Source organism: Cantharellus anzutake (genome assembly GCF_015039405.1).
Source record: "Cantharellus anzutake strain C23 chromosome Unknown EI90scaffold_61, whole genome shotgun sequence".
Classification (NCBI taxonomy): domain Eukaryota; kingdom Fungi; phylum Basidiomycota; class Agaricomycetes; order Cantharellales; family Hydnaceae; genus Cantharellus; species Cantharellus anzutake.
The window spans coordinates 327,648-340,065 of record NW_024067011.1 but is presented as its reverse complement, the minus strand read 5'-3'; the positions used below and the strand labels follow the sequence as shown (position 1 = coordinate 340,065).

Here is a 12,418-nt window from a genome sequence, read left to right as displayed (position 1 = left end):
AGGCATTTAGTGTAATGGTAACACACTCTTGGTACCTATGCAGGGTTCTGCGGTTCGACTCCCAGAATGTCCATACTTCAGCATTTAGGTTCCCAAGACCATGTGTACAAATTCCAACATGGTGGACATTCTACAGAAGTCACTGAGCTGTCAGGGACAGCTCCGAAAGCGGCGAGATCCCGGCATGCGGGACTCGGTGGGACGAGTAGCAGCTGTGCGTAGCAGCGATCTCGTCGCGGGGTGAGCATCCCCAACCACTTAGTCTGAAGTGGGAATGTGAGTTATTATTAAAAGGGAAGGCTACACTACTTGCCTGAAGTGGGAATGTGAGAAGAAGGCTACTTCTTCGGTTCCCACTCCAGCTGTTATTATATACATGCGGGATCGGTCACGTGGGGTGCGCCACGTCACCCTCGCACACAGCCATGGCTCTCCGGGTGCCTCCGTGGGAGATCCCGAGAGGGCCCGCTGTGGGTGTGGGGTAAGTGCGGCGGTGATGGCGGCGATATAGGAACAGTGAGATACAAGAGGGGAAATGGGCGTGTGCGCCGGTGATACATTGAGCAGTGGGAAAGGTGGTCCATGTGAGAAAGAAAGAAAGAAAGGAGAAAGGAGAAAGGAAGGGGGAGAAGCGGTGCGGAGCGGGGGAGCGGAGCGAGGGTCGGGCGGGGCGTGCCCTGACACGAGCACACCCAAATCCGGTTGCTGCCACGTGAGATGGGCATGTGAAGTCAAGCATTAAATTAGCCAGCCTGACAAAGTTTCAGGGGGTGTAGCTCAGAGCACTAAGGACCCAAATCTGGCTGCTTCAGACCACATGATGCGGACATGTAGGAGATTAGCAGTAAGTCCGGCCTAAATATGAATTCAGGGGGTGATGGCTCACGGGCTGTTGGAAGCCTGGTGGTTAGGGTCACATGTGGATCACGGGCTCAATCCAATGTGAAGGGGGTGTGTTAGAAACCACCTCCACCTAATGCAGGCATTTAGTGTAATGGTAACACACTCTTGGTACCTATGCAGGGTTCTGCGGTTCGACTCCCAGAATGTCCATATTTTAGCATTTAGGTTCCCAAGACCACGTGTACAAATTCCAACATGTGACAGAGCAGCATATCCCACTACATTACTGTCAGGGCATGCCCTGTTATAGGAATGGACCTAGAATCTTATGGTCCGTGACTATGAACAATCAAGCCTTTGGTCCCTTCACCTTTATTTCATTGTCAAACCCCATGCCAAGCTTTCCCACTGGGTTTTGGTGCTGGCTGGGGAATTTGTTGAGTTTCAAGGGACTTCCCTTGACCATTGTGACTTTTATATTAGATAGTTAGAAGTCATATGATGTGTAAGGCAGATGCCAACAAATGTCTTTCTTCATCTAATACATAACCCACAAAACCTTGTACCGTGATTGTAACTGCCACACCATTGTGCCACCACTGTAAGCCTTCTTTGTAACATCTGACTTGGTCCATATCGATGTCTACATTGATATTCTTACAATCTGTGAGAAAACCTCAACGGCCCAGTGAGTGCTCAGACACCGGACCTCACCCTTCCTGCTCCCACCCCCCCACTGGGTGGTTGAGTGTCAGGGCACACCCGCCTGACCCGGCCCCACCCGGCCCCACTTCACCCGGTACCCCACCACCCAGTCTTCCCCTACCTCCTCCCCCCCTTCTTCTTTCTTTCTTCCTCCATTCCACTCTCTCTTTACTTATCTCACCTTCTCTTTATTTTCTCTTTATTCTACACGGACGACCTTTCCTTGTATCAATGTACCATTGACCCACCTGCAGCGCGCTCACGACACGCCCAGCCCGGGTGCCTCGGGCGACCCCCGCTATGTCCAGCTCGCGCGTTCACAGCGGACGCCCTCGGGATCCCCCACGGTGACACCCGGGTGACTACGGCTGTATGCGAGGATGACGTGGCACCCATCATGTGACCTAAGCTGCATGTATATAAACATACCTGAAGTGGGAACCGAAGAAGTAGCCTTCTTCTCACCCTTTTCCACTTCAGGTAAGTAACATAGTATTCCCTTTTAATAATAATAACACCCTTTTCCACTTCAGTCTAAGTGGCCAGGGACTGCCTCCTGAGCCGGGCCCGCCAGTACGCACCACCCCGCGAGGCTTCTAGTGTCGGGCATCTCACCCAGGCCTCCTCTACCCCGGATGCGTCCCTGACATTGAGCTCCCATTCCTACCCTTCCTGTAGTACCCTACTGGGTCCTACAACCCTACCTCCCTTCTTGGGAGGGAGAAGTGACTCAGGCAGCCCCAGGATGCCTGGCCACGTACCTGCGGGCCCAAATTCCCACGGTCACTCACTACCGTGCACTGGTCAACCAACCTGCCTGTCCCAACAAATCCCGCTACCGGTACGCTCCCCTGAGCGCCAAGTAACCGATAGTCGACCACTGGGCTACTCCCTCAAGGAGTGCCAACTACCCACGCTACCGGTACACTCACATGAGCGCCAAGTCACCGCTAGCCGACTGTTAGGTGGCTCCCCCAAGGAGCCCCCACTATACCCGCTGCCGGTATGCTCCTTGGAGTGCCAAGTCACCGTTAGCAGACCACCACACCCACTGCCAGTACGCTTGTTACAGGAATGGGTTCCGGGGAACCCAACCTGAGCCATTCGGCTCACTAATGGAGGTGGCTGCATAGCCATCGGAGGGAGAGCGGAATGGGATGAGTGTCTGGCAGTGTAACCTGTGGGTTGGCCAACGGTAACTTGGCGCTCCTGGGAGCGTACCGGTAGTGAGTATGACATGGGCTCCTTGAGGGAGCCACCTGGCTGTCTGCTAACGGGGACTTGGCGCTCCTGGGAGCGTGCCGGTAGCGGGTGTGCTGGGAGCAGTTGGCTAGTGGTGACTTGGCGCTCAATGGAGCGTACCGGTAGCATGGGATACTGGGACTCCCAAAGGGAGTCACCCAGTTGGTGGCTATCGGTGACTTGGCGCTCATGGGAGCGTACCGGTAGCGGGGGTTGTTGGGGAAAGCGGGCTGGTGGACCAGTGCACGGTAGTGAGTGACCGTGGGAAGTGGGACCTGCAGGTGCGTGGCCAGACATTCTGGAGCTGCCTGGGCTATATCCCTCTCCTAAGGAGGTGGGATAGGCTACAGTTCCTGATAGGGAACTTCTGGTTGGATGGGAGTGACCGCTCAACCACCCGGTGGACTGGTGGGAGCGGGCAGCAGGAGGTTGGGCGTGGGAATGCCCTCCTCGCTGCGGTTTTGTCATGGAGAGGATGAATAGGGAGGTGGACATGGTTCCAAGGTTACAGGTTGAGTTTACAGTGGTGGCACAATGGTGAGGATGTTACAATTGCGGTACAAGGTTTGTGGGTTATGTATTCAATAATGAGAAAACATCTCGGCAATTACCATACATATCATATGACTTGTATCTATCTAATACAAATGTTATAATGGCCAAAGGAAGTCCTTTGGAAATCAACAAATCCCCCAGCCAGCACCAAAACCCAGTGGGAAAGCTTGGCATGGGGTTTGGCAGAGAATGAAGTGAGAAGAAGTAAGAAATATCTTACCTGTGTGCCTGGTCTATAGGAGTCTAGGCCCATTTCCATAGCAAAGGGCCTCAAGGTCTGGTTGCCTGTCACGGACCATAAGATTCTCCATTTCCATAACAATGCTCCTCAGAGTGCCAAGTTACCGTTAGCCCACCTGGCCTCGGATCTCCTGCTCTCCCCTCAACAGCTATGCAGCCACCTCCGTCCATGAGCAGAACGGCTCAGGTTGGGTTCCCCGGAACCCATTCCTGTAACATGGATGTTCCCTCTGGGTCACACTACACAACTCTAGGAGCTGTATAGTTGTGGGCATGTGACCCATTCCTTTATATAGCAACCATGCGGGGAGATGAGACCTTTACCCTTCTTCTCATCTCATGCCCCACATAGGCAAGTGTACATATTTCACTTTCTTTTACTATACATCTGTAAGGAATGCCCTGCTATAAATAACATACAACACATGTAATTACATATATAAATGATGCAGGGTATGATGAATGGAGTTATACTCCTTTCCTCTACCTCATTGAAATATAGCTCTATTCAAGCTTATATCTTTGACGGACTTGAGGAGTGAGGAGATACAAGGTTGGCACCTACACCGACCTTACACTTTTTTAAGCTTCTTAGGCTATATTCTCACAGGCGTCGCTGCACGCACTATTCGTGTGTGCTGATCACTTGTGCGAAGTGTTGGCTCCCTCATGGGGCAAGATGCCAACAAAACCAGCAGTAGCTGGTCAATCTGCCTTCTATGACATGGAGTCTAGAAGGGTGGCAGGTTTTCCCACTGGCCTGCATAAGGCCAGATTTGCGCACAAAAGCACGTATGATTCCATGACCAATCCAGCCAATCTTAATCAGATCGGTGCTTCTGACGCATCTGGGAGACCTTCCTGGGTCCCTTACATGCCTCTGCCTGCCCCAATAAGGTGTACTGAGGCGACCAATAGGTCCGCATTAGGCACTGTCACATCATGTTCTTCAAACCGTGCGTGGACGTTCCCAGACGTGCACCTACACACCACTCAGTGGCAACCTGGCAGCAGATCTCCACCAACTTTCGAAGATCTGTGCAGGCTGCTAGGGCCTTCAATGACCTCTGAAGAGTTTCGAGGTTGTTTGAAAAGATATTTTTCCAAACCGGGTGCATCATTGTGTCAGGGTCATGCATGCTCGCAACAAAGGATGCCCCCAAAACCAAGTTGATAGCAAAGCTGGGGGACATGCCCATGCCAGCAAAGGATGTATATGTACATGGTAGAGACGGTAACTAGCCAACTAACTAATAACCGGTAGGAGTGGATCAAAGATGATAGAAGATCACATGGCATCATAACCGATACCGTGTGACTGGATCAAATAGAAGATCAGAAGTGGAAAAGAAGAAGAACCTGATGGGGATATGGGCCATGTGGTGCTGCGCTACTTACGCTAGCAACCCAGAGATGTGCCCTGACACATTGGCATGCCTTCTTTCCAAAGGCTTGCCAACTTCCACCTCCCCTACCTCCTGAGCTTCCCTCTCACTCCGAGAGGTCAACAATGGTCCGTTCAACCATCTTCTGACTGGTTTCACGTTGGAATAAGGACATCTCAGCATCTGCTGAGTGCCCGCTGTCTGAAGTGCCCTGCGCTTCGTCTTTTTCTGGGCTGGTTAAATCCCCAGCCCATGCTATCTCCTCTGGTTCTGAGAGGTCTAAGACAGTTTACTCAACTGTCTTCCATCCTGTTTCATGCCAGAATGGGGGCAGCTCAGCTTCTGCTGAGTGCCAGCTCATCGATGTGCCCTGCACGTCGATTTTCTCTGGAGCTGTCAGATCTCCAGTCCCAGCCTGTTCCTCTCGTTCCGAGAGGCCAGAGACAGTTCCTGTGACCACTCCCCCACCAGTTCTAAGTGGAGAAAATCGCTTACCAGCCCAAGCTGGGTGCCAGTTCATGGAGCACCCACGTGCTTTGACCTTTTTGGGGTCACAGTGCCCAGTGGTTCCTACCACTGCTCCTGTGCAACTACCTCCATCCATACATGTAGGAACATGCCATGAAGGCCTAATTGCCTTTGTGTTATACTTGTCTATACACTGAAGAGTGGAGGCCTAATTGCCTTCGCTTTCATTGTTTATTTTGATTTGTTCCCGATAAGTCGGGAATGTGGAGGCTTCTTCACCTTTACTTTACTTTTCTTCTTTTTGTTACCCTTCCTTTCTGTGCGATATTTAATATCGCAAGGGAGGAGGATGTAAGGAATATGTATTGAAGCCACATTACATCATGTATATACAAGTATATAAGATGTGCGGGTAGGAGGAAAGGCAACCCAGCCTTTACTCCCCCGTTAACAATATAGCTCATTAAAGTGTATTTGTGTGATGGACCGGGAGTGTGAGGCGCTTATAACCATGCACTTACAACATCTCATGCCCCACATAGTGAGGACAGGTTAGATGGGGGTTGAGGTCAGGGAGCCTCTGAGTCCAAGGCCAGGCCCTGACACTCAGCCAATTATGGCTGGCTCAAAGGTGGTGATCATACAGCTCAGGTCCTACTCAGACTGGGGAGTACTGTACTCACATGACCAACAACCGGTTCCCACAGTCTCCGGGAATTGCCGGAGGCACCCAATCAATTCAGTTGTGTTGATTTTTAATTCAATCCAAGACCTTCGTGTGACACGTGAAATGACCGGTTGTTGGTCGTGTTAGTACAGTAATCGCGATGGATACTTCACAAGTGATGGTGTAATTGAACAAGCATCAAACGCAATGCGGATCTTGACAGAGCATTACCCCAATGACCATCATGTCTTGGTCTTCAATAATGCATGTACTCACTCCAAACATGCTGAAAATGCCTTGTCAGCACTCAAGATGCCAAAGGGTCCTAAGCCATGGGGAGTATTGGTGAATGCACATGATGAGAGTGGTGCAATCATATACAAGCCCAATGGAAAATGTAAGAAGTGGTAACCCCACCCCTTATTTCCCATTACATAATTGTATAATTGTCTTGTAATAAACATGTATATACAAAGTACATACAATAGTGTGGGAAAGTGGAAAGAGCAACTTAGCCTTTTCCTCCCACTTCATACAAGTTAGTTTTGTTGACAGCCTGAGGAACTAGGCTAACCAGGGTTGGCACCTACACCAACCCCTTACAGAAAACCTCAAACCACAACTAAGCGTATGGCAGATACAATATGGGATGGTCACATACAACACCTTTATTACCCTGATGACCACCCTGATTATCCAGGATATTTCAAGGGGATGGCCAAACTCTTAGAAGAACAAGGCTATGATGTCACTGGGCTCCATGCTCAGTGTGACAGGTTCAAATGCAGTGGCATGGCAGCACAATGTTGCTGCCAAAATATCCTTTTTCATTCTGCTAATTTCATTGATATCAAATCCCTGCTTCAGACACACTGTGAAGCTGCTGGGTTTGGCATCCTATTTCTTCCAAAATTCCATTGTGAGCTTAATTTTATTGAGCAAGTGTGGGGGTATTCAAAGCATGTTTATCGTGAGTTCCCACCTTCTTCAAGAGTCAAAGATGTCAAACTAAATTTACAGAAAGCACTGGAATCTGTATCAATCACATCAATGCACAAGGAAACCTTTTATTTTTTCATACTTTCCAGATAACATTAATTCTCAGGTTTTCAAATCGCTCATTGCGATACATGGATGGTTATTGCCATGGTGTCAGGGACACGTCCGGGGTAGAGGGGGTCCGGATGTACCACCCGGCAGAAGGGCCCTCACAGGGTGCGAACCAGGTGTGCGTACTGGCAGGTCCGGGAAGGGACAGCAGTCCCTGGCCACTTAGACTGAAGTGGAGAATGTGAGAAGAAGGTTACTTCTTCGGTTCCCACTTCAGGTACATTTATGTACATGCGGCTTGAGTCACATGACGAGTGCCACGTCACCCTCGGAGACAGCCGCAGGCATCCGGGTATCCCCATGGGGGATCCCGAGAGCGTCCGCTGCATGCGCGTGTGCTGGGCACAGCGGGAAGCCATCCAGGGTGTGTGGGCCAGACGGGTCAATAGTACATTGATACAAAGGAAGGTGGTCCGTGTAGATAGAAGGAAATAAACAAGAAAGGGAAGATGAGAGGAATGAGATAAAGAAAGGGGAAGAAAGAGAGAAAGGAAAGGGGAGGAGAGGGAGGAAGGAGGAGGGAGAGGGTTGGACAGTGGGGAGTGGGTGTGGTGTGGCCGGGTGGGTCCGGGTGGACCCGGGTCAGGCAGGTGTGCCCTGACACATGGGTTGAATGGTTGTGAGACTGCCTGGGCAGTAAAGAAATACAAAGGGCATCATGGACTACCACCTGAAGCAGTACATGAGGTTTATCAAGAATTCTCAGCCAAAGGACATGTATAAAGTACATAAGTAATTTCAAAAGAGACAGCCAACTCCACCTAATTACATAACCAGCTATAGAGAATAAATATTTTCCACGTGACCTTGCAATGACCAGAAATATTTGCCGCTCACGACCTGCACTGCCACATTCGGATAATTCCGGATGGTAGTATTTTTCACTTTTGTATTCATTTCGGACTACTCCGCTCCCAAACTACATGGGAATTTCCATTCATTCAATTCCTTTTTCCCTCAGTTCTCTTTGCTTGAGACTGAGGTTAGTAACACCACATTCTTTAGTTTCATTCTCTGTTGCTTGAGACTGAGTTGCCACGCTTTACTAGCAATTCAATCCCGCGCTCACCTCATGTATGTGGCCTTCGTGGATAGGTCCGAAATGGCCAAGAGAAGTGTGACTTGTGGGGACAAGTCACATGGTCTAACCGGTCGGACCAACCTTCCGGCAACGTCCGGAAGAGGTCCCACACTAGTGCCTTTGGGCACTATATGCGCTGCCCTCCAACAGATTTTCTTCGAATTTTTGTGTTCTCATTCCGTTAACATCATGTTCCCACACTGTGCGCAGGACAATGTCCTCGGAATTTAAGCCTCCTCTTTGACCCGATCACCCATTTGATATCTTTTTATATAGCGCTCCTTTTCTCCTGAACAGGAACTTATTGTGTTACAACGGATTTGATTTATCCCGATCGTACCTTACAGTATTGGCCTTTGCGCACAGAAAAGAAAAATCAGAAGATAAAAGCAACCTTGTAAAAATGAGGGTTACGATGAAAGTAGAGATGGATGAAAATCAACAACAAACCAACCCAAACCAAAAGTACGCGAATGGGAAGTGCCATGGAGTTAGAACGCACAGGTTTCGTTTCCCGAATAGAGTGAACCAATCAATGGCGCCCGCATGAAATCCTCGAGCGTCACGTCGTCGATTCCCGACGGCAGAGGGACGCTATTGGGAATGTAGTAAGGGTAGAACACATCATCCATCGCGACCATCTCTGAAGGGTCTACGGGTCTCATGGCGACGGTCCAAGATGTCCCCAACAAGGAGTTGAAGGAATGGGTCATGGATGGGAGTTTTGGAGAGGATTTTAAATACGACACCAGGGGGACTTCAAGTGACGTGACGGGCTGCTTGCAAAGTTCAAGGTCGGATAAGTTAACCGTTGCTTGTGCATCATAGTGAAGGCCCTTTTCGCAGCGAGAAGAGGGTTCGAGGGGGTGCTGAAGGGTTGAAAGGGGAGAAATAGCAGGATCCGGCGCTAGAAATAGTTGTTCTGGGCATGGAGGTGACGTGGGGGGACACGAGAGCGTGGATGTACCCGGCACTGTCGAATGATACAAACTGGGGTTTTGCTCTGAGATTGCGGAGAGAAGTTGGTCCATATCCAAAAGGGACATTTCGGGGAAGTATGGAGGTGTTTGCGTGGGGGAAAGCGGAGTTGTCGCAACAACGGTCGTTGGGGTGTCAACTTCTGTAACATCCGATGGCGTCGACTCGTGAACTTTGAAAATGTGTTGTTGAAGGACACCTTTTCGCTTGAATCTGTGATGCAACCATTATTTAAAAGTCCTTCTCAGGTAATATACACACATGGCGTACACTTTGGCACAGAATGTGCATTTGAACGATTCCGTGCAAGGGGTATGCTGTTCCTTCATGTGACGACAGCGAACCGAACGATCGGCGAATGTCATCGCACAACCAGGAGAGTTGCAAGGGAAGGGGCGATCGCCAGTGCTAAACCAAACATTGGTCAGAAAGGTCAAGATGAGAGGTGAAGCGAGCTCACTGAGTGTTGACATGAGTATCCCTCGCGCATTTTTGAGCAAAGCCTCTGCCGCAGTATTTGCACGTGTAGCTCCTGAAAGTTCCATGAAGTCAGCTTGGAAATGAACGTAACTTGGTATTTATCACGTACTTGAGACGAAGATGTACATCTCTCACGTGTCGGGCGACGTCGCTCACGCGCGTAAACGGCGTACTAGAGCAGCCTTCCCAAGTACAAGGTATCTGGAGAATGAAGCCCTCAAGTCTAAGTAATTTGTATCAATCCGAAAATTATGGGCGACCCACTTTTGGGGTATTAGTATGGGAAACATATGATCCCGAACGAGCCGAGGACACCTCAGATCGACGATTTCGAGTAGGGGGCATTATAGGCGAGTAAAGTAGGAACAGGGTCAACCAGTGAAGGGGGCAGGATGGCGAACGAAGGGTGCGAAGGGAAGGGTTGTGGAGGATGACATGGTGGGCATTTTAAGCAACGATGAAATTGAGGCAATATCCCCCAAACCCCGCGGCCGAGGGATTCGATTCGATCGAAATCCAGAAGCGTCACTCCAGTGAATGGACGTCGGAGCGTCGCGCATCGGGGAAAAGGCGCACAAGACGAAGATCAGAATCACGACCAGAAGCCACACGCGCCTCAATGCGGTTGAATGTTAGGCAGGCACGACAAAGGGTGCCGTTCAACGTCGTTGCGTATAATGTTTCAAAAATCTCGTTGGTTCAAGGGACTGAAACATATTTCCAAATATGGCCCATCGGAAATAACCGCAAACTAAGCACCTTTTAGGTTTTCCATTCATTAGATTCGATATTTATAGGTCGGACGCGGACACGAATTTCCGTTACATTCAAAGGTGGAGCCAGCAAACAGGTATAAACAAAGCGCCGACGTATGGGAAATCCCAAAATAAATCGACCGCAAAACTCACCCCCCCACAAAAGATGCTAACACGACGCGTTGTTACTTTTAAGACAGACCTGAGCCTTTATTCTTTCTCGCAATTTCTATTCGATCCTTCATTTTTTGCCTCGCACTTTCCATGGCGCCTTCCAGCCTGCCAGACGAAGCCATAGCCAAAAGTAATGCGTGGATGGTACGGAGATGATTATGCCGACGGAGAGAATTCTCGAACTAATTTTGGACAATCGGTAATGGGAGGTTATGAACAAAACCCTGGGGAAATAATAACGATAATATACCTTCCATCGCTCCCTCTTTTCGTTCTCTAGTGCTATTTGTTGGGCCAAGGCAGATGCATGATCTGCTTGATGCTCGGCTTGAGCTTGTTCCAGTTGCCCCTCTAATTTCGGTATCGGATCGTCCCGAATAGCAAGTAAATTGAAATGCAACTGGGTCACCGATACGAAGCCGAGGACCAAAAGGGGATAAGTGATGTAGGGTTGGTCATCACAAAGAAAAGTCAATTAAATGTGAACGGAGTTGTCGCTCCGAAGACTCACCGATCCAGCTGGGTATGTCGCAATCCTCGCCTCGATCACCTCTTTGGCTTTGGGAGTCCAGCCTTCTGGGCCCTCAGAATACGCAACATGTCTGACTGGAGAGCGCTTTAGCCCATCTAATTCGTATATGTATCCTCGATGAGGGAGATACACGATAAAATGATAAGCATCTCCAGATTTCTCTCGTTGGATATCAAGTTCAGCCAGTGAGATGGACGGCGGAGGTGAGAGAGAATTATGTGCACTTCTGAAAAAATTATCCGAGGTTATGACTTCCCCTCGCGTCTAAATTGGAATAGGCGGGCGAACCCTTGAGAAGTTAAGAGCCTTTTCTGGTCGTTTGGGAGAGTCAGGTTGATTTAGGCTGACCTGGGGGTCCAAAGCACCAGAAAATTCCTTTAATTGCTCTATCTCTGTTCCAACTTTGAGACCTTCTATATTACATATTCCATTTATCACAGCAATTGTTGCGCATGCATTATTCACGACCTTGAAAGGACCAGTGCGCATCAAATGAATGGAAATCTAAAATTATAGACAAACGCAAGTTATCGTACCTGGTTAGCGAAGAATCCAGTAAATTCATCATCATATTCCCCCCCATTGGTACTTGCAACACCGCTCTCGCCGCTCCCAATCCACTTGAAGAGGAAGATAAATGCGTGAACTGGCTGAATTGCGGCCAGTGACTCCGCATCGAGCGAGTATAGGTCATCCACCGTTAATGGGACACCAAGTGTGCGAAGGAGCTCATCGAAAACACCTGGGTCTGCAACGATTCCCAAATTCGAATATAAGAACGTGCTACAATGAAAAACCTAGACTGTGGCAACGTACCAGACTCCATGGTCTGCCAGCCGCTCTCATGTTCCTCATCGGATGCCATATGGGAAACTAGCACCACTGTATCCCTCCTGTTGAAGCAGAAATGTTTTAATGCGAGATTGCGAGATTGGAAGTGCCCAACAGGGCTTCGTAGCGGTTCCTAAGCCCCACAACCTTTGCGTGACGCGTCAGGTTGCACCTTATTTGCATCGGCCTCGACATCAATAAAACACATTTAAGATTAATCCCGTGCTTTGGTCGCTGCTTGGCAAGACAAGCTGACTTCGTCTCTCCCCGCATCACTGGACATTGCGGAAGAACGACCGAGCTTTATTTTATGTCACAATATGTACCTCTACCCACTGAGAATGATGCGGAGTTGTCGGCGCATGAGACCCC

The 12,418-nt window shown here is 49.5% G+C and overlaps 2 protein-coding genes and 2 non-coding genes across 4 annotated transcripts; 2 read left to right on the top strand and 2 right to left on the bottom strand.

Annotated features, from left to right (window-relative positions):
* EI90DRAFT_t205 lies at nucleotides 1-73 on the top strand. The gene has a single exon. It is a non-coding gene; the product is annotated as a tRNA-Thr (tRNA).
* Nucleotides 74-980: 907 nt separating this feature from the next.
* On the top strand, nucleotides 981-1,053 carry EI90DRAFT_t206. The gene has a single exon. It is a non-coding gene; the product is annotated as a tRNA-Thr (tRNA).
* A 7,521-nt stretch (nucleotides 1,054-8,574) lies between these two features.
* EI90DRAFT_3292129 (uncharacterized protein) lies at nucleotides 8,575-10,458 on the bottom strand. Its single transcript, XM_039067316.1, has 5 exons — nucleotides 10,019-10,458; nucleotides 9,864-9,955; nucleotides 9,735-9,806; nucleotides 9,545-9,682; nucleotides 8,575-9,487 (listed from the first exon to the last, which is right to left on the bottom strand). The coding sequence occupies exons 1-5, from the start codon at nucleotides 10,097-10,099 to the stop codon at nucleotides 8,788-8,790; spliced, it is 1,083 nt and encodes a 360-aa protein (XP_038911559.1). The 5' UTR covers nucleotides 10,100-10,458; the 3' UTR covers nucleotides 8,575-8,787.
* Nucleotides 10,459-10,553: 95 nt separating this feature from the next.
* Nucleotides 10,554-12,080, bottom strand: EI90DRAFT_3282010 (ubiquitin carboxyl-terminal hydrolase; the record flags this gene model as incomplete). Its single annotated transcript, XM_039066869.1, has 6 exons — nucleotides 10,554-10,865; nucleotides 10,934-11,083; nucleotides 11,195-11,479; nucleotides 11,564-11,683; nucleotides 11,752-11,963; nucleotides 12,032-12,080. The coding sequence occupies 6 exons, from the start codon at nucleotides 12,078-12,080 to the stop codon at nucleotides 10,701-10,703; spliced, it is 981 nt and encodes a 326-aa protein (XP_038911558.1). The 3' UTR covers nucleotides 10,554-10,700.
* Between the last annotated feature and the right edge of the window lie 338 nt (nucleotides 12,081-12,418).

Bases quoted from the DNA above. Each gene is read 5' to 3' on its own strand.
- EI90DRAFT_3292129 (XM_039067316.1), bottom strand. From the start codon at position 10,099: ATGCCCCCTACTCGAAATCGTCGATCTGAGGTGTCCTCGGCTCGTTCG. The intron at 9,683-9,734 runs GTGAGCTCGCTT...TGTTTGGTTTAG, and splicing joins GATACTCATGTCAACACTCA to CACTGGCGATCGCCCCTTCC. The intron at 9,488-9,544 runs GTACGCCATGTG...GTTGCATCACAG, and splicing joins TGCACATTCTGTGCCAAAGT to ATTCAAGCGAAAAGGTGTCC.